General features: G+C 39.1%; 2 protein-coding genes across 19 annotated transcripts in view; one reads left to right on the top strand and one right to left on the bottom strand.

Moving 5' to 3' along the window:
- The window catches only part of LRRC40 (leucine rich repeat containing 40), a gene marked incomplete at its 3' end in the record, with an annotated part of 35,304 nt that extends 29,233 nt beyond the window's left edge, over nucleotides 1-6,071 (top strand). Inside the window, exons 15-17 of one of the 2 annotated variants that reach the window (XR_014008048.1) lie at nucleotides 970-1,025; nucleotides 3,928-3,988; nucleotides 5,462-6,071. Of the gene's footprint in view, nucleotides 1-969; nucleotides 1,153-3,927; nucleotides 3,989-5,461 lie in introns of those variants that run through there. The other variant, XM_081193792.1, reaches the window with a different exon arrangement.
- The window catches only part of LRRC7 (leucine rich repeat containing 7), a 205,319-nt gene that overhangs the window by 24,644 nt on the left and 157,637 nt on the right, over nucleotides 1-23,038 (bottom strand). For 9 of the 17 annotated variants that reach the window (XM_081193644.1, XM_081193633.1, XM_081193643.1 and 6 more), the window contains 5 exons: nucleotides 21,761-21,910; nucleotides 18,088-18,207; nucleotides 15,662-15,877; nucleotides 14,634-14,726; nucleotides 12,974-13,048 (listed from right to left, as the gene is read on the bottom strand). In XM_081193644.1, coding sequence (XP_081049770.1) covers nucleotides 12,974-13,048; nucleotides 14,634-14,726; nucleotides 15,662-15,877; nucleotides 18,088-18,207; nucleotides 21,761-21,910 — 654 coding nt within the window. Of the gene's footprint in view, nucleotides 1-3,426; nucleotides 4,909-5,003; nucleotides 5,062-12,973; nucleotides 13,049-14,633; nucleotides 14,727-15,661; nucleotides 15,878-18,087; nucleotides 18,208-21,760; nucleotides 21,911-23,038 lie in introns of those variants that run through there. The other 8 variants (XM_081193649.1, XM_081193635.1, XM_081193638.1 and 5 more) reach the window with 6 other exon arrangements.

The raw sequence follows: 23,038 nt of genomic DNA, 5'->3' as shown, positions 1-23,038 counted from the left end.
AGAGAAAAAATTATAACTAGATATCCATTGTGCCTACATAGGAAATACAGCTGTAAAATCAACTGAAATCCTACAAGTGTATAAAAATCAGTTGAAAGGTTATCCCAGTAAAAGCTCCATTCAAATTTTGGTTTTCCAAAAGTCTATGCAACCCCATATTGGTGTAGTCATCTATTGCTCTCTTGTTTATTTCTACCTTATACCAATTTACTTGGGTTTATAATTTTCAGTTTCCAGGGGTCTGTCTCCATTCAGCAAGGAGACTTGCTCTCGGAAAGAAGCTACTCAGGTTTCCATCCTGATCACACTGGTTTCTGTGTATGCAAGTGTCTCATAAGAATAAATAACTACAACCCGCAACTCTACTTGGATGAGTGTTATCCTTGTTGGACTAATCCACATTACCTAATAGTGTATTAGTGTGGTAAAGAGAGCTGCAAGCATGAGTTCATTCAGAGCACTTGAGTTTGGCCAGTCCTGCCTTCAATGTCGGCACTGATGCTGGTGATCTGTTAGCCAAAGAGATCCTTAAGTGCACACTGTTGCTGCTGTGTGAGGTTTAGGTCAGGGTTTGTGAAAAGAACAACTATTCAATGACAACAACTATAATTTATAAGCTGGGCATGTTTGAGCCCTTGTACAAAAGCCAAGCTGAGAATACCCATGTACTGCATGTAAAATTAACACATTTTGCTTTACAGTGGTACCTCGGGTTACATACGACTCAGGTTACATACAACTCAGGTTACAGACTCTGCTAACCCAGAAATAGTACCTCAGGTTAAGAACTTTGCTTCAGGATGAAAACAGAAATCTTGCTCTGGCGGTGCGGAAGCAGCAGGAGGCCTCATTAGCTAAAGTAGTGCTTCAGGTTAAGAACAGTTTCAGGTTAAGAACAGACCTCCGGAACGAATTAAGTACTTAACCCAAGGTACCACTGTATTTGATAATTGACTTTGTTTTTCAAAGCAAAGGCAGCAGGACAAGAGAAGGAAAAAAAGAAGTGCCAGTATTGAAGTAGAAGGGTGAGATACTGCAGAAGTAGTTTTGAAGTGCCAAGCAGGTACACCGGCCATGGATTTCAGAACAAACATGGTTTGCCTATTTCCATGATTTTATCTATAACATAAAAGCTTAGAAAATGAAAACCAACTTTGTCAGGGATCCAAATTCCCTGTTAAGATTACTTGTTAATGGATACAATTGTACACATGTGTAATATGCTCTGTTCTACAAGTCATCAAATACAATGCCAGTCCAGATTAGCAAAATTCTTGTGTTTGTCAAATCAAAATAAAATATTTTTCATTCTTCAAGGTCTCATACCCTGAAGATTTCATCAAAGTGAGAATGCAATGCAGTTTATATATGACTTCAGTTAAGACTTCAACATGTTCTGTGAAGGTGACAAGATTTGGTATATAGCATTTGTGGAAATTCAAGGGTCTGTTAAGGAAAAACTGATGCTGGCTTGGGATGATAATTGCTTTCAAAGCATCTGAGTTAGAAGAAACCTGGAGATCTTGACTTCAACATCTTGACCCAAGTATTTGCCATATAACCAGTTTCCCCACCCCCATAGAGCCTCCTTAATCCAGATTAGCACTTCATATGCAGTAAACAGAAGCTAACACAATGGTGTCAGAACTGACCAAGATGTCTGCAGAACATAATTATAGGGAGAGATGTCACATGCTTTGGGGGAGGTACCGCTAAAGTGCCCTCACAGTCTGCACTAGTTATTAATATGCCTGAGCTTCAGAATATATTTAGGTTTCTTTCTAGTAACAGGAATTCAGGCACCGAAATATCTTTTTGAGTTCTCCTTTCAGAATGGCCATTCATTGTGCATCATACTCATTATATCTATATTAGATTCAGCAAAATGAAATCATAACAGATTCAGAATTTGTATGTTTATTTTAGGATTTTTTATTACCACCTTCATTTTTCATTCTTAACATTCTAAAATAGTTGAAACTGTTGACAAGTTTATTTCTTGCATATTGATATAATATACCAGTTACTGATTTTCTTTCCATTGTATGTACGAATTAAGCATATTTATTGCATTCTGCATGCTGTGCCATAGTTCAAACCATCATCTGCAGAAGTTAAACAACTTTGGTAAAAAGTAACCAAACAAACCCTTATCAGATATTTCAGTTCATTTTATATGCCTGTAAGAGCAAATCCAGTGTTTTCCAAGAGACATCACAAATACCAGTCCTTTCCCCAAGGTCCTTGGCATTTCTTTAGTACCAGAGTTGGGAGATAATGGCGAAATCATGGTCTGGCTGATGGAGCTTTCCCTCTCATGTTCAAATTTCCATCCTCCTTGGTTTGCACACACCATTATTTACTTCACAATCTGTAAATTCCAATTCTGGCTTGGATGAAAACTGGTTTACTCAAACCAGAAAGATAAGGAAATAAATCAGAGCATACGAGCGGGAATGAAACAAGTCATATGATGGTCAAACCATATCTGAACAGGCCCAGTATTATTTTCATAGGAGGGTCTTATTCATTTCCCTATTCCTTCTTCTAAACTCAAGTCTGGTGACCAGCATTGTAGAAATGCTCACTCATTTACAAATACTTTAGTCAAAATTTTTGACAAGGCAGGTTAGAAATGTATGTCAGAATGTATGTAGAAATGCTGTCCTGGAAAAACAGTTTATAACAATGTGTCGGTGGCTGCGATCTAGTGTATTTGAATCTGTGTTACTGAATAGCACAACCCACATTTATTCAGTTTTATCCAGCCCACCTCCCAAAGGAGTCCAAGATCATCTGCCTTGGCAAACTGCAATTAAAATAGAGCTGTTTTAAAAGATATTTATGGTACTACATGCTTTATCCCACCTTTTCCTCCAAAGACCCCATTGCTGCATGCATGCTTCTCCTTCTGCACCGCACCCCCCAAAACACAGACAGATAGAAACCCAAGATAGTGAGGATTTCGGTTTAGCTCTTCCCCAACCAAAGTCTAACACACTAGGCACTGAGCCACAGTAACTCAGTAATGTGAAGGGCAGCCACTCAAAAAATCCGAATGAGCTGATTTGCGTCCCTAAGGCACTTTTTGATTCCCAACAGATACGATCGCTGTAATTCATATTCAGAGTTATGTACACAGAACTGCAGGTCCAGACTTCCACATTTACTTCCTTCATTATGCAGAGAGCTGTTCCCCATATTTAACCAAACAGAGAAGCACCTGTAGATGGTGAAGTGCAGGATGTGTGCGAGATCTTTCCATGCTTCCAAGGAGAGACTAGTTTAGGGTCTTTAATTAGGTCTGTGTGTACAGAGTGGTAGTGGGGGGAAACTTGTAAAAGTTGCAACACAGTGTTGAAAGTATAAGCATAATCAGGCAGGCAAGGAATAAGAAAAATTATAAGGAACAGAGAGCCCACACACTAAAGAGAAAATTCTTTTATTAATTTAAATGTTTTAACAAATAGCAGGAAAATAATTTAAGAGAAAGAGTACAAATTCCAGACAGATCAAAGACATTCAGCAAAGCCTTGGATTTAGTGTGCAAAACCTCAGAGGAATATTTTCTGAGAGCCAGCCTGAAGCTGGACTCCATTTAGATTTTAGGTTTGTTTGTTTTCTGTAAAGGCTGATAGTCTGTCATGTTGCAGTAAATGGCCTTAAGTGCAAAACATCTGTCTGCATGTCCCTTTCTCGTATCCTGATGGCCTAATTTTGGCTTCCAACTGAAGGACTGAAAAACTCTTAACAGGGCACATTTCTCCATCCAGTTACCTCCAGAGTAATCCTATTGGTCTTGGGGGCGGGGGGAGGATTTCAGATGGATTGCTGACTGAAAATGAGTGAACCCATTATTATTTTTGGTTCTATTTACCTGAACATGATGCAGTGCAAAGGGCCAATAACATGTGTTTTTTATCCAAGGGGTACATCAAAAGATCAGAACATGATTCCTAAACATGCAGCGTGGATCATCTGACACATGGTACGTCGGCAGGAGTGATTTACCTTTTAAGCAAGCTTGCAGCCTTCCTCCTTTTACAACCTTTACCTGATAATTAGATGCAGTTGGCTACAAAAAGTATACGAACATGAGTTCTTAAGGATTCACTGGTATAATAGCACATGCTGTAGGATGGTGGCACAAACTGGGGCAGAAAAACAAAAAGGAATCCTAAATCAAATGGATTATTTAGGGCAGAATTAAAGGGCACATAAATTATAATTCTATCAAAAGCATAGAAATCCAAATTAGAATTACAGTGAAACATAGACCCATTCAACTTTCAAAGGTGAGGTGTAGTCAGTGCATCCTAGCCTACTTGGTTCCACCTTGAAGGGACACCATTACACTTTAAGCTCACAAGGTTGTTTCCTTACAGATACCAATGTATGCCGTGGATATTGATAGCAGTATTTGATGTCAAAAATATTATTTTTCCACTGTAGTGAAAGATGGTAATTTAAACAGAGCTCTGATAATGAACCAACAGATCATATATGATTCCTCTCCAACATAAACCTAAAGAGTAGTTGCCTTTCATAAGAACTGCATGCTGGACTTCTGGGGTTGGGAATACATGTTCCATTTTCCTATGGTTTGGCCTTGAGATTTACTTGAAACAGCATCAATTACTTTATATCGTGGGAGTTATTGACATATTTGTCATTAAAAAAAAATCAGAAGGTAGTCTTGTGATGAAAAAAAAGTTCTTTGCTGATGATCTATATCAATACATGAGGCAGGCAAACAATATATATTTATATCTCAAGTTCCTTAACTCAGACGTTTGATGATGCATTATAGCAGATTGAGTGAGGCATTGTTTTGTTCAGGGAACAAGACCCTGGATTTTGAAACTGGGTTTAAGAGATATCCAGTGCTTCATGTGTACTCAGTGCCATCTGTAATAAGAACAAATATATTTCAGAACCTCATTTGCTAACTTTGGTTTACAAAAAAAAAAATACTTCAAGCTTATACTCATTGTGAGACTTACCATGAAACCACCCCAGGTTTGTTGGCCAGTAGTCAGGGTAATAACCAGGTTCTGAAATCTGAAAAAGGAAAGTATTGTGGCTGTGGTTTGGCTACTTTGCCACTGCCTGCTTTCTTGGTACTTGAATGCCAGCAGTTTATACTGAAAACCCACGACATAATCCATATGCTAAGGAACACACATAATGGTTAAGTTCACATGACACGGATGTGCTTGATAGTTTAGCATTAATAATTCTGCGTTGGTTTCATGCCCGAGGTGAGTTCCCGTGGGAAAAAGGTTATTCAGCACTAGATGTGATGGTGACAGACCCATTTGTAAAATCCCAACTTGACCCCAGTCATATAAAAGGCAGGTTTGAGTTGGAGCTGTACTGGTGTGTGGGTATGGGAAGCTGAACTTTTGCTGTGACTGCTGTGTACCTCCCCCAGCCACTTACTCAAGCACTTCTCTCACAGCTGAGTTAACTTCCAGCTCTGAAACTCAGCTGAGGTGAAACACAGCGGAGGGGAGTGATGGCAAGGCGCCAAAACCTGCTCTAAAGGTAAGATGACCTCACATTATATGTAACTGGGGCAGGCAAGGGTTTAACCCACATCCGGAACTGACACACGATGTTTAGTTTGGCTTTCATATCACTCTTCAATACGACTGAAGTTTGAAAAAGATCTTTCTTGGAAATAGCATTAATGCAAAAAAATAAGTAAATAAATATAGTTGCTGATGAACAACAAGCAAGCTCATGGAAAATGGATTAGAGAGAACAGAAGTGATGTAGAAGGTGGAACTCAACAAGTGCAGAGGAGGTTTCATTGCTAATCCAGTGTCTTTTTGGAATCCAACCATTCTTTCTCAAGAAGGATTTCACAAACAATGATATATTTGCAACTATTGTATCTACCTAGAAAACCAAAAAGTGATAGAATGTCTAACGATATTGCTTCTTAGTAATGATATTTACATATTAGAGTCTCTAGGAAGCTACATACTGGATAAAAATATACAAGACATCAATTATAGTAATGATTGTTAAAACTTGTTTAAATTGATTTTAAATAATCGATCAATCAATAATAAATATCAAGATTGTTGGGGGGATTTCGAAGTGCTATTTCACAAATTGGAATAGGAGCTATTTCACAAAAAGGTTTGCTGAGTGGTGACTATTGGTTGTTTGACTTGATGGCTTACTATGATCCTAGAATAAGGACAAGTTTACAAATACATGTTCATCACTTGCATTCAGCTATGACTTGTTGAATGAGCTATTAAAGATTAATCACTACAAAGGTAGCTATCATTCCATGACACCTTAAACACAGCGCTTTTCAGCTGAGGCATTTCCCATATTCAGCCAAGTAGAGATGTAGTGGGGACCTTGGGCAAGTCACTGTCAGCCTAACCTAATTCACAGGGTTGTTGTGAAGATAAAATGGGGAGACAAAGAACTATGCATGCATCCTTGAGCTCAATGGAGGAAAGGCGGGATTTAAATAAAGTCTGGCCAGCTTTAACTATTACAAGCTAAACTTGGATTACAAGCTGGGAAGTCATGGAAGAGATTTTAAAGCAGAATGGTCAAGGATTCATATCAATAGAAGTTTAAGACTTTCCTTTCCACTCTCTCTATAGTACTGTACAAAACAGGAAAGATCCAATTCCTATGTTCATCTTGGTGTGGTAAAGTCACGAGGAAGTGTTTACTATATCTATTCCACACTGCAAATATACTTTTGAATGTACTCACATATGAATTAGATAAGAAACTACCCTTGTTCTTGGACTACCAACCTGATCTCGGAGACAAAAGTATCATGAGCAAGGCACTCCTGGGACCCAGTCATCCCCTAGATAGGACAGGGGGTGGATAAATGCTCCTCTTCTTTCTATCCTCTGGTTTAGTCTATTCCTCAGCAGATCTTTCTTAGGCAGTCAGGTATTTTCTGCAACTGACAGATTTCAGCAGCAATGCTACCAAGTATTCCTGGCAAAGGAACATACGTCTAATGCTCAGCATGTGAAACCAGAAAATTCAGCCAATGTGATGTAGAAGAAGGGAGCATATGTTGGCGGCCATTTTGCAGTTTTATCCATCTCTCTTCCCCTCATGAAGAAGGCATAGTACTGCAAAATGACTGCTGATACTTTGGAACATGTAAAGTTTGCATTAAGCAGTGCAAGGATTTTTATTTGCGACTTTCTCCTTGTTAACTGTTACTTCTTGTGTCATGAATTATCCAGATTAAGCAGCTCAATGTCCATAAGGAAATTAAGAAAAATTGACCACTTTGACTCAATTCCATATTCCTTTGCTGAAAAGTTCAGTAAATCTGACATTGCAAGCACTGCTATAAAGTAGCTCCAGATAAAGGGAAACATGAATGAGCTACATTCATCAACTTTACATTGATTTGCTATGTAGTCAATATACATCACCAGTGTTTTCTGACTTAGTAAAAGATTGAATTATTGCCTCGGATTTTGGAAAAGTTAACATTCAATCTAATTACACTGGATTATGATGGAGTGGATTTGATTATGCACACAATCTACTGGGAGATTTCACCACTGAAATTAATAGAACTCTAGCACAACTGTGAGAAGAGCTCAGCTCTATTGTAAATTCTACTTATTTTTGCAGGGTTTATGTATCAGCTTAGGGACATGGGTGGCGCTGTGCGTTAAACCACAGAGCCTAGGGCTTGCCAATCAGAAGGTCTGTGGTTCGAATCCCTGCGACAGGGTGAGCTTCTGTTGCTCAGTCCCTGCTCCTGCCAACCTAGCAGTTCAAAAGCACGTCGAACTGCAAATAGATAAATAGGTACCGCTCCGGCGGGAAGGTAAAGGGCATTTCTGTGCGCTGCTCTGGTTCGCCAGAAGTGGCTTAATCATGCTGGCCACATGACCCGGAAGCTGTACGCCGGCTTCCTCGGCCAATAAAGCGAGATGAGTGCCGCAACCCCAGAGTCGTCCGCGACTGGACCTAACGGTCAGGGATCCCTTTACCTTTTATGCATCAACTGCTCATTTTGGATGCTAGCTATAATCAATTTTAATAAATAAAACAAAAAACCTGAAAACAGATAAATAAATTTAGACGGTATTGGACATACTGTGTGCTTCCCTGGTGTTTTCTAGTTTGCAGTATTCACTACACAAACTGGAGGGGGGTAAGCTGCAATCCCTTTCATGGGCTGCCTTTCCCCCTGTGAACTGACCTGGACCCTGCAATCCTCATTAGAGGCCCTTCTTTGTGTGTCTCCTAAAGGAGAGGTCCAGAGGGTGGCAACATGGAAACAGGCCTTTTCTGCAGTGGCTCCCCACTTCTGGAATGTTCTCCCCAGGGATGATTGTCTGGTGCCGTCATTAAATATACAGTGGTGCCTCGCAAGACGAAAAGAATTCGTTCCGCGAGTCTTTTCGTCTTGCGATGTTTTTCGTCTTGTGAAGCACGGTCCGTCGCAACTGCGCCTCTTCAAGCAGCTTAAAAAAAAAAGCGCAAGACGTTTTCGTCTTGCGAAGCAAGCCCATAGGGAAATTTGTCTAGCGAAGCAACGCAACAACGGAAAACCCTTTCGTCTAGCGAGTTTTTCGTCTTGCGAGGCATTCGTCTTGCGGGGCACCACTGTAGGTGCCAGGCAAAAATATTACTCTACTTGCAGACCTTTTAAACTGTGGTGGGGTTTTGTTATGTATTTTTGTATTTTTCTACTGTAAACCTTTTTGCGCTTGGATAAATGATGGTTTAGAAATTTAATAAATAAAATTATTATTTTAAAACGTATTATCATTAATACATTTTTTTGTTTAATTGTCTGTGCCAATCACAACACTTAAAAACAATATAAGTTGTTTCATTTGCATTTCTGTTTCAGTGTCTTAAATTTGTTAGTATTGCCATGTACTGTAGATGCAGTTGGCTTAATAGTTTTTCTGCACTTTTGAGATAACATTTTAGTCACTGATTTTTGCTGTAGTGGCATATTATTATTTTTATTTATTGTATTTATTAAATTTGTACACAACCCTATACCTTTCGATCTTAGGTCAGTTCACAACATAAAACCACAATGTAAAAAAAGCAAAGGTGACCAGGTATCAGTGGGAAAGTAGCTCACATTACAAATTTGATGCATTTCTTTTTGTTTCTGCCCTTCTTGAAGAATGTGGGCAGTTGGGGCATTTTTTTGGGGGGGGGGAGGCAGTGACATTTCCTCGCAATGTCATTTTCCCAATTATAGCAGCCCTTCTGCCAGCTAAAATTAGCTCTGAAATGAGAAAGATACATCAATACTTTATGTTTCTGCTCCCATCCAATTCTAATTATTTCTTCTTCTTCTTCTTCTTCTTCTTCTTCTTCTTCTTCTTCTTCTTCTTCTTCTTCTTCTTCTTCATGTCACTTGTAGTTTTGCCTTTAACCTTAGCTCTCTTAACCACTGTTTTAACCACTAACACTGCATGACCTCAGAATATTTTTTCTTGTTGATATTTCTAGTGAGCAAAATACTCCAATAAAATTCAGGACTTACATTAAGTGAATGGCTACTGAAAAATGGTATCATGAGAATTCATGCCAAGTATGCAATTCCCTTACTTATTACTTTTATGCTGGAATGAAATACTGTTTCAGAGATATGCTGATGCTGAAATATTCAGTAAATTGAATTATTCCCATCATTATTATCTGTTTAATATATATTACCTAAGGCAATAAGATGGTGTTGCTTCAGCTTTCTGACTTACCATATGATTTAGTAAAGCCTGAAGTTGTCACAACTAATTTGATTAACATTTTTATGCAAAATTATTTTCAGACTGCTATCCTAGGTGGCAGCTCAAATTCCTTAAGCGTCCTACAGGCTCTGTTAAACTGACAAAGGAGTTTCTCTGGAGTTCACACATCCTCTTCAAGCGGTTGTGTGCCACTTGAGTACATTGTGGCAAGAACAGAAATATCAAATTCATCCTTGTACACTGAAGTGCTGCACCACTGACCCCTGCAGCCTCCAGGGCCTAGTGCACACTTTGCACCTCTCTTTTGTGCTCCACCAGATGTCTTACAAACCCACCAGGTAGGAGCCAACTACTACCTCAGAGGTTTCCAGTCTCTCAGCATCTTAGAACATACCAAATCACATTGACGTGAGCCACTGTAGGTTGCTCAACCTCTTGTGCCCTATTCCAAGCTTGTACCACCAGGGGCAGCCTGAAGCATTTTGGCACCTGAGGCAAAATACCCTGCTGCTGCCCCCATGATGGGGAGCAGGCAAACTCCATAAGGGCGTCTTCTCAAGTGACTAACTTACCCCGCCTCATAGGCAGGCTAGCTCTCTGCACAATAATACTTGTAGGAAGTCCCTTTGGTGATTAGAATAATGGAACATGGAACTCAGTTTCCCACCATATAAAGGGAATGTAATGGGGAAGGTGAATTATATTCAGGAGCTTCAAATAACCCTGCTAGGATAAACTAGGTGTTCAACAGCAGATAAAGGTCTGGACAGCCAGTTGCTACTTAAAAGCCGAAAACAAAAAGAGGGTACGATTTGCAAGGGAGAAGTGGCAAGTAGGTACGGGTGCTCAACCCTTTTCCTGCCCTGCACTTCCCTCTCTTCCTCAAACTGGGGTTGCTAAATACACTGGGGTTGGGGCTGCAGTGAAGAAACAGCTGAGGAAGGAGGGGAAAGCTGCTAAACTCACATCACCTACCTCTTCTCTCCTGCAACTTCCCTGCCCTGAAAATTGCACCCCCCTCTGAAGTTGTTTAGAAGTAGCCGGAGTTCCAATCCAGGTCTGCCAGTAAATTCTTGTTCCCCTCTTAAGGTTATCCACAGATTCACAGAACACCAGGGAAATTACATGCTCTACAAGTTACTTCAGTAATCAAACTATCATCAGATAAAGCTGACAGTAAATAACACCTGAAACAAATGTAGAAAATATCCTTTGTTTGCAAATTCAGATGTTAAGTTTATTTTTTTTAAGCATTTGTGGATTTCCTTCTTTTTCTCTATAGAAACCAAGAACATGTGCTATATAGAGAAAAGGAGATGGGCCTACAGTGAACAAGAGAGAAGGAAGAAGAGATGCGCAATATTTGTACAGATAAATGAATAAGTGAGGAAGTAGGAGAATGAATGCAGGATGCATGACAGGCACCTACGGGGGGGAAACAAGTACAAGAGGAGCTTGTTTTTTCTTATTTCATTAACAAAAGTTCCATTCTCAAAGAGACAAGCCATTTATAAAAGTGAAACAAATGCTGCACAATAATCATATATTTGATATAAACTTAGTGAGTTGTTGTACTTATGGATTCGAATGCCATTCCGTGGGCCAGTTCACAAAACTTATCTGTTGTGGTACCTAGCAAATTATCAAGTTAAGGACTCCCTTCTCCCATACAACTCCCTGCTTCATGTCCTGCTGGTGGTTAAACAGTTGCGTATAGGTAGGCAAACTTATTGATCACCTAACTGTAAACCATGCTGCTAAACCAAACATTGTAGCAAAAAACCCTTTAAAATAATTATTATTTAACTGACACTATTTTTCTTGTATGCCCTTTATAATGGAATGTGTTGCAATGGCAAAACTGGTGTCAGGCGACCATTGTGAATTGATTCAGTAGGTGACCACCATGATAACTGTTATCTCAGCAAGATCCATAAATAAAATAGGCACATTCAGATGGATGCTCCCTAGCTCTTTCCCTGTTGTGGACATAACATTGTGCCCTAGGAATTGGAAAGATATTGAGGCCCAATATCCTTCTGCAACTGTCCTGTTCTGCAGTGCAGACAGATGAGGGACTTGCACAGGAGAAATCAGCAGAAAGCAGGAGGTGCTTCGGAGTGCTTCTGATATGGATATGACCACTGAAAAAAGTTGGCTGCAGGCTTGCCTTTCATTATTGCAGAAGCAACTGACTCAGACAGAATGCGTTAAGCCTGAGCAAACCATAGCACAAGGTATCTAAATTATTTTTGCTAAGATCTGTTTTGAACAAATGCTTTAACAGTATCTCTTCCATGCTCTAATTTTAATATTGAAGAACTGCAACGAATAGTGAAAAGTAAGCATGGAAAAAAGTGTAAACAAATAAAAAGAGAAATAAAAAAAAACTGTAATAGGGAAACTTGCCCAGGACCATCCCTGTCATTAGCAATGGTCTAAGCTACATTTTGAGTTTTGTTTTGAGCATGAAGAAAAGTAAACTGGATGTGTCCCTGTGTTCGCATGAACGTTTTGTAAATAATTCAAAAATCCCAGAGGTTGCAATCTAGTCACACTACATTTCATTATAACCTAAAAATCAAACAAAACCCCTTCCTCAAAAATATTTGGCTCTTTTGTGTTCTTTTCAATTTTATTACCACAAAATCATAGTTAAGGGAGGAGGGGGAGAATGATGTGGATCGTTGCCCTGATTTCACCACTGTTTCTGACATCAGTTGCACACAGGCTTCTCCCCAGGTGGCTTCAGTTTAAATGGAGCCAATGAAAAAAAAAACACATGAAGGAGTAAAACACAAAGTTCTGTATGTTAGCAATATATATTCAGGAAAACTTCAGACTGGGCAAACTTTACATTGTTTCATGGAAATCAAGTAAAAAAAGGGTCATTCTCCAACTTGCAGAATCCAGTCCACAACTGGGTCAGAGATGTAACAAGTACCTAAACCTGCAAAGGAAGCAACTAATTCGTCTCTGGCACACTAGCCATTTTGCTCCTTCATGTGCCCCAAAGACTACTTAAGCCACCCTTTCCACCACTGGGCTCACACCTACTCACAAGGGGGTTGTTTTCACCAGTGCACATTGCCGTTCCTACCAAACCTGAATCCCCACCTGAGGTCATCTAAAGGTTACTATGGGAAGGCAGGGAAAAGAACAATACCGTAGCATGCACATGTGAAGGAATATTTGCACTGAATCCATGCTTTTGTTAATTAAAAGATTTTGCTTACTTGAATAATCTTATCACCAGGCTGGAGCAGGTTGGATGCTGGTCCATCAGGTTGAACCCTAGTAACAAAGATACCCTATAAGTCAGAAGTAACAGAGGTTAGGAAACTATAACCAACTAGGCTAAAGGTTTGTATATGAACTAAGTGGACTGCAATTATTGATATGCCTATGTGCTACACTAGCTGGAATCTAGCCTACTTGCTGCATATTACAAGTTCTGTACTAGACAACATCTACTTATAATTTAGAAAAAGAAGCCTGTGATCAAACCAACAGTTCATTGCTGAATTAAATATATGTCATGGTGCATTCTTATTCTTAAGGATGTTATGGATCAGAAAGCAGAACCTCTGAAGCCCTACTGCACATATGTATGTTCTCCCTGTAGTGATTTGGATCTCTGCCACAAAACACAACCTCCTGCCTTATCTGGCCTATGGCCTTATCTTGCCTATCTGCCTCCATAACATCAACTGTTTTTACAAAAGAGTCTTTAAGAATGAAGAGCAATGGATCTGCACTGAATCTGCTTCCACAAAAGGTTTACAGCTCATTCCTCTGAAGAAAATGATGTAGGGTGACTTTAAGCCATCCATGATGTAGTGCAGGCATAGGCAAACTCGGCCCTCCAGATGTTTTGGGACTACAACTCCCACCATCCCTAGCTAACAGGACCAGTGGTCAGGATGATGGGAGTTGTAGTCCCAAAACATCTGGAGGGCCGAATTTGCCTATGCCTGGTTTAGTGTTACAAGCAAACCAGTAACTGTAGAGAAGAAAACTAGAAACAAGACTGCTTCATGTTTATCATAACATCTAGTTAGATAGAAGCGGTGCAACCATAATTTGTAGATATATGAAATGTCAAAACAACTGATAAAGAATTTAACTATGCTATCGTAAGGCAAATTAAAAATAGGCAGTATGGCATTTTAGCTACTTTAGAAATAAGGTAAAAATCAGTACATTTATCAATGCTTTAGCATTGATTGATGATTTTTATATGCTAAATGATTGCTACTATTAACATTTTTGCTAAAATAGTATGAGATCTTGCTTAGTGTAGAGCTAGTGGAATACATCTTAGTCATAATTTATAAACTAACAGCCTAGCAAACTGTTCTTGACGATGAATACATTCCAAAATATCTCATATTGCTTATTCATGCTATTACATTGCTGCTTATTTGAGTTCAAAATCCATAGGGGGAAAAACATCTATAATGGTTCTACAAACATCTAAAATTTCATCTACAGTGGTACCTCGGGTTAAGTACTTAATTCATTCCGGAGGTCCGTTCTTAACCTGAAACTGTTCTTAACCTGAAGCACCACTTTAGCTAATGGGGCCCTATTCTCATTTACTGACTAACCAGGGTAGTTGTAAAAGTGTAAAGTGATAGCCCCCAGTCTCTACAATCCCAGAATTTTCTGGCAACACATTTTTGCAGACATTCAGTGACATGTATCCCTAGCCAAAGGATGTTTTGGGATCATAATACACAGTAGGGCAACCTGTTTTCTTCAGCTCCTTATCTTGATTACATTTTAATTGCAAGCAAAGGAACAGATGTCATGAATATCTGAACTTTAACTACCCTAAATGTTCAAACTGCATTATCTGGTCACTAATTCAAGCAAAAGAAATTACTACCTTACCTTGTCAGAAGGTTTGAATGGATTTCCTTGTCCACTTATTCCTCCACTGATACTAAATCCAAGGCCTGGATTCTTTTCTATCCTCACACAAAACTAGATGTAAAAGACACAAAGGGATGCTTAAATGCATGCATTTAATTAATTGTCACAAATTTGTTATTTTCTGACAAATGTCCATGAGGCTACTCTAGGATGATTTTTTTTAATTTAAGAAGGTTATTTGTGGATGTACTGTGTGATACAATGTAAAATGTTTGAATCAACTGTGATACGAACATCAATGATGTATTCTCTTTAAGTTGCTTTTCTTACTTAAAAAAGCTGATACAATCATATTTGTTTCATGACAATTAGAAACATAATACATTAAAATATAATTTAAAGATATATTAAGACTGCAGAAGAAAATCTTCAAACCCACCCCCATCAAAATGTAGTTACATATAGTTAAAACGTAACTTTGGCAAATCCATTTTATTTGCATTGAAATTCTACATAGGCTATAAAAGAGGACATCACATTTCCATATGTCTTTATGGAACTATAACGATAACTAGAATCCAAACATAATAGCAACCAAATCAAATAAATTGCTTAACTTCATTGGGATGACTCGTGTGGCCTTTTAAAATATGGTTATCGTTACATGCTGAAGTCACAAGGGATTGACTTTTGTTGTCCTAATGTTTGGTTTTGCGAATGCTTAGGACACATTGGGATGACCACCTTCTAGGTTTCTACAACATTATTAAGGTTTCCTATGGTGAGTTACAATTTGGAGCACACCAATCTCACTACTACTACAATAAAAATCCCTCATAGTGACTTCATCACTATGAATTCGCAGGTATGCATGATAGCTGAGATTTATAATCTACACATACATGCCTTTTTATTTAGCAATTCCAAATAACGGTAAATAGGAAAACAGTTTCACAGACTTAAAAAATAAGCCTACCTTTTTGAGCCATCTTGCACACAATTCCATTCACATCTCTCATCCTCATGCCGTTCTGCTGCATGCTCACCTGTTCTGGATAACCATCCATACTCCTCTGCCCTTTAGTTTGAATGACACATCTCCCTGCTTGTGGTGCCCGAGTGCTCTGAGAAGGGATCTGGATCGGCAGTGGTGGCTGATACTGCTGGATGGTCACTTTATTCATGTTGCTCTCATATGGCTGCTCTCGGCTTCGATGTTGGAGACTTTGCGATCCCATCAGTGTCTGGATATGGCTACCTGCCTGTGGGTAACATTAACACATTAGGCCAGGAATTTAGAAAACTGACAAAAGCACTTTTCTTGAAACTTGTACAGTCACATACAGTCACACACACACACAACAAAGCTCTTGAGTATAAACATATGAAGTTCTGACTTTTTTTCCAGAGCAGCATAGTGAAAGTCACTCCTTCAGCTATATTTGAACTGTAAGGTGTAGAAAATCAATTGTAAAACAGAAGCATTACTAAGTGGGAAAACGTATTTGTTATTTATATTAGTACCTTCAGCTGAGTGACAATATCCTCCCTTCCATCCATGGAAGGCTTCAGATGCAGGGGAAGGATCCTGCTGGCAGAGCAGGGAGATGACTTTTGCGGATTCCCTTCTCTCTGCTATCTCCAGGCTAACACCCACATTGTTCCAAAGGGCTCTGAATGTTCAAGAACCCCATGGGAGGAAGTACTAGGAAGAGGCTGAATTTGTAAAAGTCATCTCCTGCCCCTCTACCTGTGGAAGCAAAGTCTGGATCACACATAACTTCTGTTGGATCATGCCTGTCGTGAGTCCCATGGAGAGGGTGGTCAGATGAGGAGTGGAAGAAGCGCAGCTCAAGGAAGCTGACCTAGAGGAAGGTTGCAGTGGGTTGAAGAATGAAAACTTGGGACGCCTAGAGCAGGCATAGGCAAACTCAGCCCTCCAGATGTTTTGGGACCACAACTCCCATTATCCCTGACCACTGATCCTGTTAGCTAGGGATGATGGGAGTTGTAGTCCCAAAACATCTGGAGGGCCGGGTTTGCTTGTGCCTGCCCTAGATGAATCTGATCTGGAGGAGGATCTCAGCAGAGTAGGAAGAGGTCTGAATTCTAGGGATGGTCTAGTTGTCTGTTGCAGGTTGGCTCATTTCTGTTATATTGGAAACTTCAGGTGCTACATCATCAGCTGCCAGTACCCTCCCCTGTCAGCAAAGAGCTCTCCCCTATTTTACATTTTAAAAGGTATTATTATCATCACTATTAATTGTATTTTTAAACCGTCCACCATCTGTTTAGATCCCTGGGTGGTTTATAAAATAATCAAGGAAAATACACACACCAGAGGCAAATAATAAAATATTAAAATAATCATATAAAAGCAATCTATAGTCATAAATAACATCAGTAGTTAAAGTCTAACTATTACAAAAAATTACTGTGAAGTTGGTTTCAAATGACTCACAATGTTTAAACCATCAGCAACTATAGCGGACATGAATCTCCTGAGGTCAAATTCTATGAAAGAAAATCAGTATTGCTAGAGCAGCATGCTCAAAAACAGAGAGTGAAAGGTAAATAATTCTCATCCATTTTAATAGATTTTTTGTTTGCAAAGCCTCATATTGTCACAGCTTAGGCGTTCATAACACAGCTCCTAATGTATATGGATGAACTGAAAATAGATCTTTTTTGTAAAAAAACAAAATTACTTATTCTGGTTAGGGAAATAATCTCCATTGTGTAGGCCTGTTTCCCATGATTTCATTTGTATTTTATATATTCTTTTACCATCCTTCACAAAAAGTTAATTATTTCAAGCTGGGAATGTTCTACTGACAGCACAATACAAATTGTTGGCAAAGAATGCAACAATGGATAGTGCCAGGGAATTAATCAGATTCTGGCATGTAGGGTAATCATTTAGCATACAGCATCATTGAGGAAGGATACTGAGGTGTCTAGGAAAAAGGCCTTTAAAAAACCACCATATTCTCAAACAAAAATTGGAGGAAAATGTTGACAGGTGAAGTAAGCCTGTTTCTGCCCTTCCATCCATACAAGGTAGTGATGCTAAAACACATCAAAATGGATGAAACAATGGCACAAATGCAATGCTGGCAGTCAATTAATAGTAATATGAAGATTAGGGAATGTCTGTGAGCTCCCACCACCCTCAAAGCTAAAGTGTTCCAGTCATTTAACTTTGGCATTGTCTGGCCAAGAGTCATTGGGTTTCCTAACTAACTTGAAGCCTTAGTTTCACTTCACGGTCAAGAGGGAACCATGTTTACGTTAGTACCAATGTAACAATCATGATTAAAGGCAGTAGGAAAATTTGCAGTGAAGCAAGTTCACAAATCCATCATTCATTCCCAATCTTTTTACTACAGGAGATCACTGGCATACATCACTACCAGATTAGAGTGGCAGTATTTACACATATACAGTATTCATTGTGTGTGATAGTTGTTACCTTTTTAGCAACAGTTTCTGGTGGCACATCTCGCCTTCCAAGGGGATATGGATTCCATTGGCCGCCAGCAGAAACATCTTCCTGTCCATTGTCTAGAATGCTGCTCTGTTGTGATGGGGTCTATTTTTAAAATGTTAGGTAAGAGATTATTTAGTGAGAGGGACGATAAACAGTTCATTTGCCCCAAATTAGCCTTTTTGATAAACATTGTTTTTGTTTTATTTTTGATGGGGAAATATCCACACAGTACATATTATTGCATTTTATCAAGATATAGAAAAGCATCAATGCTCTTTTATAACTGATCACATATTTGGATAAGACTTCGATGCACACAAAAAGTGCTTAGTAAGAAACTGGCAACACCATAAATTTAAACACACACTAAATACATCTATCAGAAGGAACATTTTTAATGTACATAGTAATACAATCTTCATGCTTCTGCTTTCTAGAAAGTGTCAACTTATTAGTAGACAATTGTACTATGAGAGTGGAAATCCCATGGCAAAGAAGCATCTTTTTTATCCCATCTCAGATACTGAAATTAGTATGAAAATTGCTCTAAATGTCAGAGTTAACAATGATGTTTTCTGTTCCATATTAATATGCATTTTAAAAGCTCCAGCTCAGGAAAGCACTTATGATTCTTTTAATCAAGAAAGAGTCTGATCCATAAGCCAGAGTATTGGGCTTTAAAAAGGTTAATAGGCTGCTACAGTTAATGGAACAGTTAGACTAAACCTCTCAAAGTATCACAGAAAATATTAGGCTATTGGTGAATGTTCGTATTAGTTATGGAAATTAAATACAAATGCTCATTTTTAGTTAACAAAAGGAAAATAGTTCTATTCTGCAGACATTCAATTTGATGTTCTTGTTTATCTTGCAGCTGCTGCCCAGGGGACCTCAATCTTCCCTCCAACTGCTGGACCTGTGGCCTCTACTGGATCCCCAGACCAAGAGGTCCTTGAGTTTTAAGAGGCTTTGGAGCTGAGAACATACACCGGCAGTGGGGAGTGGGCAGGAAGCCTCAATGTACAAGAGGCCTTCAATTTGCACAAAGAGTGCATTCACATGTCATAGTAACCCATAAACCATGGCCTACTGTGCACAAGACCATTCCTGGCATTTTATTCCTGTCTGCTAGCACTGTGGAGATACAAAACACAACTGCTAGGCTTAGTGTTACATCCTAAAAAGCAAGAGTTTTGCTCCCAACTACAACTGACAGCCAAGTTTTGTTCTTGGCTTGCTGACTGATCGTGGTTTGAACGAAACAAACCTCAATCTCCGGTTCAAATGTAATGCTAAGACAGGGACCATGGTTTGTTTTCTTTGTGCGCTCACAGGGAGGAGGAGCAAAACAGTCCAGATAGGCATGTTCATAGTAAACTATTTCAGAACACCAGAGAGAATTGAAGACCTCCATACACAACCATAAAGAATCCAAGTTGACCATTCAGAATCGCCCATAGACAGCACAAAGCGTGGTGTAGTGGTTAGAGTGCTGGAAAAGGACCTGGGAGATCAGGGTTCAAATCCCTGCTCAGCCCAGAAACTCACTGGGTGACCTTGGACCACTAACAGTCTCTCAACCTAGCCTACCTCACAGAGTTGTTGTGAGGATAGTATGCTTGTGATATTGGAAGTAATTATCCCAAAGAAAGGAAGGGCAGACCACAACCCCAAGCCTGATATAATAAAAAACAATGCCTATTGGTGTCCCCCCTCATGCAGTAATATTGCCTGCTTAAATGTCTGTATTATTTGGAAGCTGAGCAACTGAACATCCTAAATGGAAACTCATCCTATTAGATCTGGGTCTGGATTTGATAGAACCCCAAGAGATTAGAAACAAAGCTTATTTGCCTGAAACGTCTAAAAGAAGCAGCCTCAGAATGGGTAGAAGCTACCATTGCTGACACTCAAAAAAGGGGTATATGTAACTTCGGTTGTCAACACAGTAACAGAAAGTCGCAGCAACTATGTCCTTCTCATATATGTAGTTGTGAAATGTGGCAATTGTGCACCTGCTGTTCAAATAGCACATGCTATTGTTGCAAGGTCTGTGAGATTTGGTTTTGTTACAAATACTTCTCAGCTCATGATTGCTGCACTGCTATAGTTATGTAACTGTTATAAGTCTATGTATTTTAATATAATATGTTTTGTACAGGTGGAAGCATTTTAGGCGCGTCGAAATAACGTGGGATCAGCGAAGTGTGGGTCCTTTCAGATCCAGAAGAGGGAAGACCAAGGGTGGAGTGGAGCAGATGTAGGGGGGCAGGGTCGGCTGTAATGGGGCAGGGTGCCCTTATGTATGCCCTGTTGTTGCAGGCAGGGATTGGAAATGGAACCCCTGGGCAAAATGGTCATCGCCTGTATTTTAAAAACTATGTGGTGAAAATAGTATTTTGTAGGTTAATGCACTCTACATTGTGAGGTGCTGTCGACCCCAATAAATTATCTGTAGCTATATTGTTTTACTGGGGGGAAAACCTCTATATTCTTTTACGGGGGGGGGGACCTCTGTATTGCTTTACTGGAAAAACATCAACAAACACATTTTTAAAAAACTTGGAAAAACCTTCTTCCAGACATTTATGGCAGTTTGATGATTGATACAGTACTTCCCCTCTCCATCAAAGGAGAGTAAATCATGGAATCATTTAATTTAGACTAGAGGAAATCTCATAGCCTCTACATGTTAGCCAAAAATTTCCTTGACTAATCCCTCCCCCCACAATGCTTAGGTAGCTGTATAATCAAAAGAACCAATCTTACACCTTTCCTTGGCTACTGTTTTCACTGTCTAATCTTCATCAGATAACACGACTGCATTGATGACTGGCAACTATGACTTATTACTTGATGTTTAATCTAGACTGTTTCAATTTAGATCCACTTTTTCATTCCCTTCTCTCAATAACATTTAAAAGAACAGTTTATAATTAATTTTCACACACTTAGGTTTTCCACCATCATATGTATCTCACCTACACAATCTATAAACAGGCCTAATGGTTTGTTGGTCATGATGAATTCAAGCTTGATTCACAAATATTTTTCAAAATGTTAATAAGATATGTCCCCACCTTAAAGGCTTAAAATACAAAACATATTTACATACAACATATATCTGATTTCACAATGGTCTACATACAGAAATGTGCTAATATAATAAAAGATGTAAACAGGACATACATTCTGAAATTTTCATTTGAGCTATTTTGATTATAATCCAGTCTTTAACTAGACCACTGAACTAAATGACCAGTAGGTCCTGGGTCCTAAGAGACCATCCTAATTGATAACATAGTTTGTGACCGAACTTGGTTGACATTAAACATCTACACCATTCTGACACCATCAACATCATTAACCAACTACAACATGAAACACGGCCCTCAGATTTCTCTGGTTCACATAAAATTGACTACATTAGTCTGCAACAAAAGAGCAGAAAGCAGCATGACTGTCACGTGGTGAGCCAATTACTTGAAGAAGCAAAGATATAAAGTTGGCAAGTTGTGTTAGCAACTTTGGTTTTTGAATTGCTTATAGGACACAAGCATGAATAGTAATGCAAATGCTAAAAAGGAAGAGGAAGGAGGGCATGAAAAAATATTACTGTGTTTTGTCTGATATATGCAGGCTATCTCATACTTACTTTCGGTAGAGGTAGCTCTTGATGCATTTGGTTTTCAAATTTAGATTTAGTCTGCAAGTTTAATGTCATGCTTCTGCCCGCATGCATTGCTGACAAACCTCCAGAGCGCAGCATGCCAAGGTTAACAGTGTTGTGCTTATAAGCAGCAGTCTGAGTAGAGGAAATAACAACCACGTGACAGGATATGAACACGCATGCTCATTAAGAGAAAGTACTGCACATATATGACTAACTTCACATGGTCTCATTTTAAGCAAACAAACGATACCAAGAAATAAGTAGCTTTTTATGCATGCACTGAGTCAGACAGAAGCACATAGAGTGCTAGTTGTACATAAAATGATTACCATAAAAAGACATTGACAAAAAATCAAACAAGATATATTTTCATATTCACAGAATCACAGAGTTGTAGAGTTGGAAGGGACCATGAGGGTCACCTGGCCCAACTCCCTGCAATGCAGGAATCTTTTGCCCAATGTGGGGCTTGAAGCCACGACTCTGAAATTAAAAGTTTCATGCTCTACTAACTGAGCCACTGTTTTTAATACAAAGCTATAGTAATTTACTTCATGCAGAAGTGGGTATTATCCAGAGATTTTCTACAAACTGATGATAAAATATGCATTTCTTTTCTGCAAGTAATAAATTGGGTAGAAGAGATTCTACTCTCTATAATACGCTTCTTAAAAATGTAAGACATTTCTGGAGAGAATAAGGTTTTAAAGAGTCAAGGAAAATGGTAAAAAAAGAGTTTTTCACATCTGTTAGTTGCTGAACGATGGAAACATCTGGCTTGCTATGGTTAGTTTCACAAAGAACCAATCAAAATAACTGCTATGAAGAGCTGCTCCAATATATTGTAGTGGATGTATACCTATTTTGAATTTACACTGCAAAAGAACTACTTGCACTATATACAGTGTGATTAAAAAGATCAGTCAGCAAATGATCTTCATGAATAAATTATTCTGGATTATATATATACAAAAAAACAGCAATATAAAAAGTATAATGCACTGGGCATTATTCACCCAACATGTCCCATCAGTGCAAGCCTGTATGAGGGCTTCTGCTTGTGCCATGGGGCTGTCCCCCATCTCCTCTCCCTGCACCTCCTGAAATTGGCTCTGGGTTGGTCAGAGAACAGTGCTGATGGGACACTCCCCTTGGTGCAATGTTGAATTCCACCCATAGTGAGCATAGCTGTGGAAGTACATCTGAAACATCTGTGCTTCACCTGTCCATGCAAATGTAGTAGTACACGGATCTCTAAAG

Source organism: Podarcis bocagei (genome assembly GCF_964188305.1).
Source record: "Podarcis bocagei genome assembly, chromosome: 5".
Lineage (NCBI taxonomy): Eukaryota > Metazoa > Chordata > Lepidosauria > Squamata > Lacertidae > Podarcis > Podarcis bocagei.
Note: the sequence above shows the minus strand (reverse complement) of the source record. Positions and strands in the feature narration are given on the sequence as shown.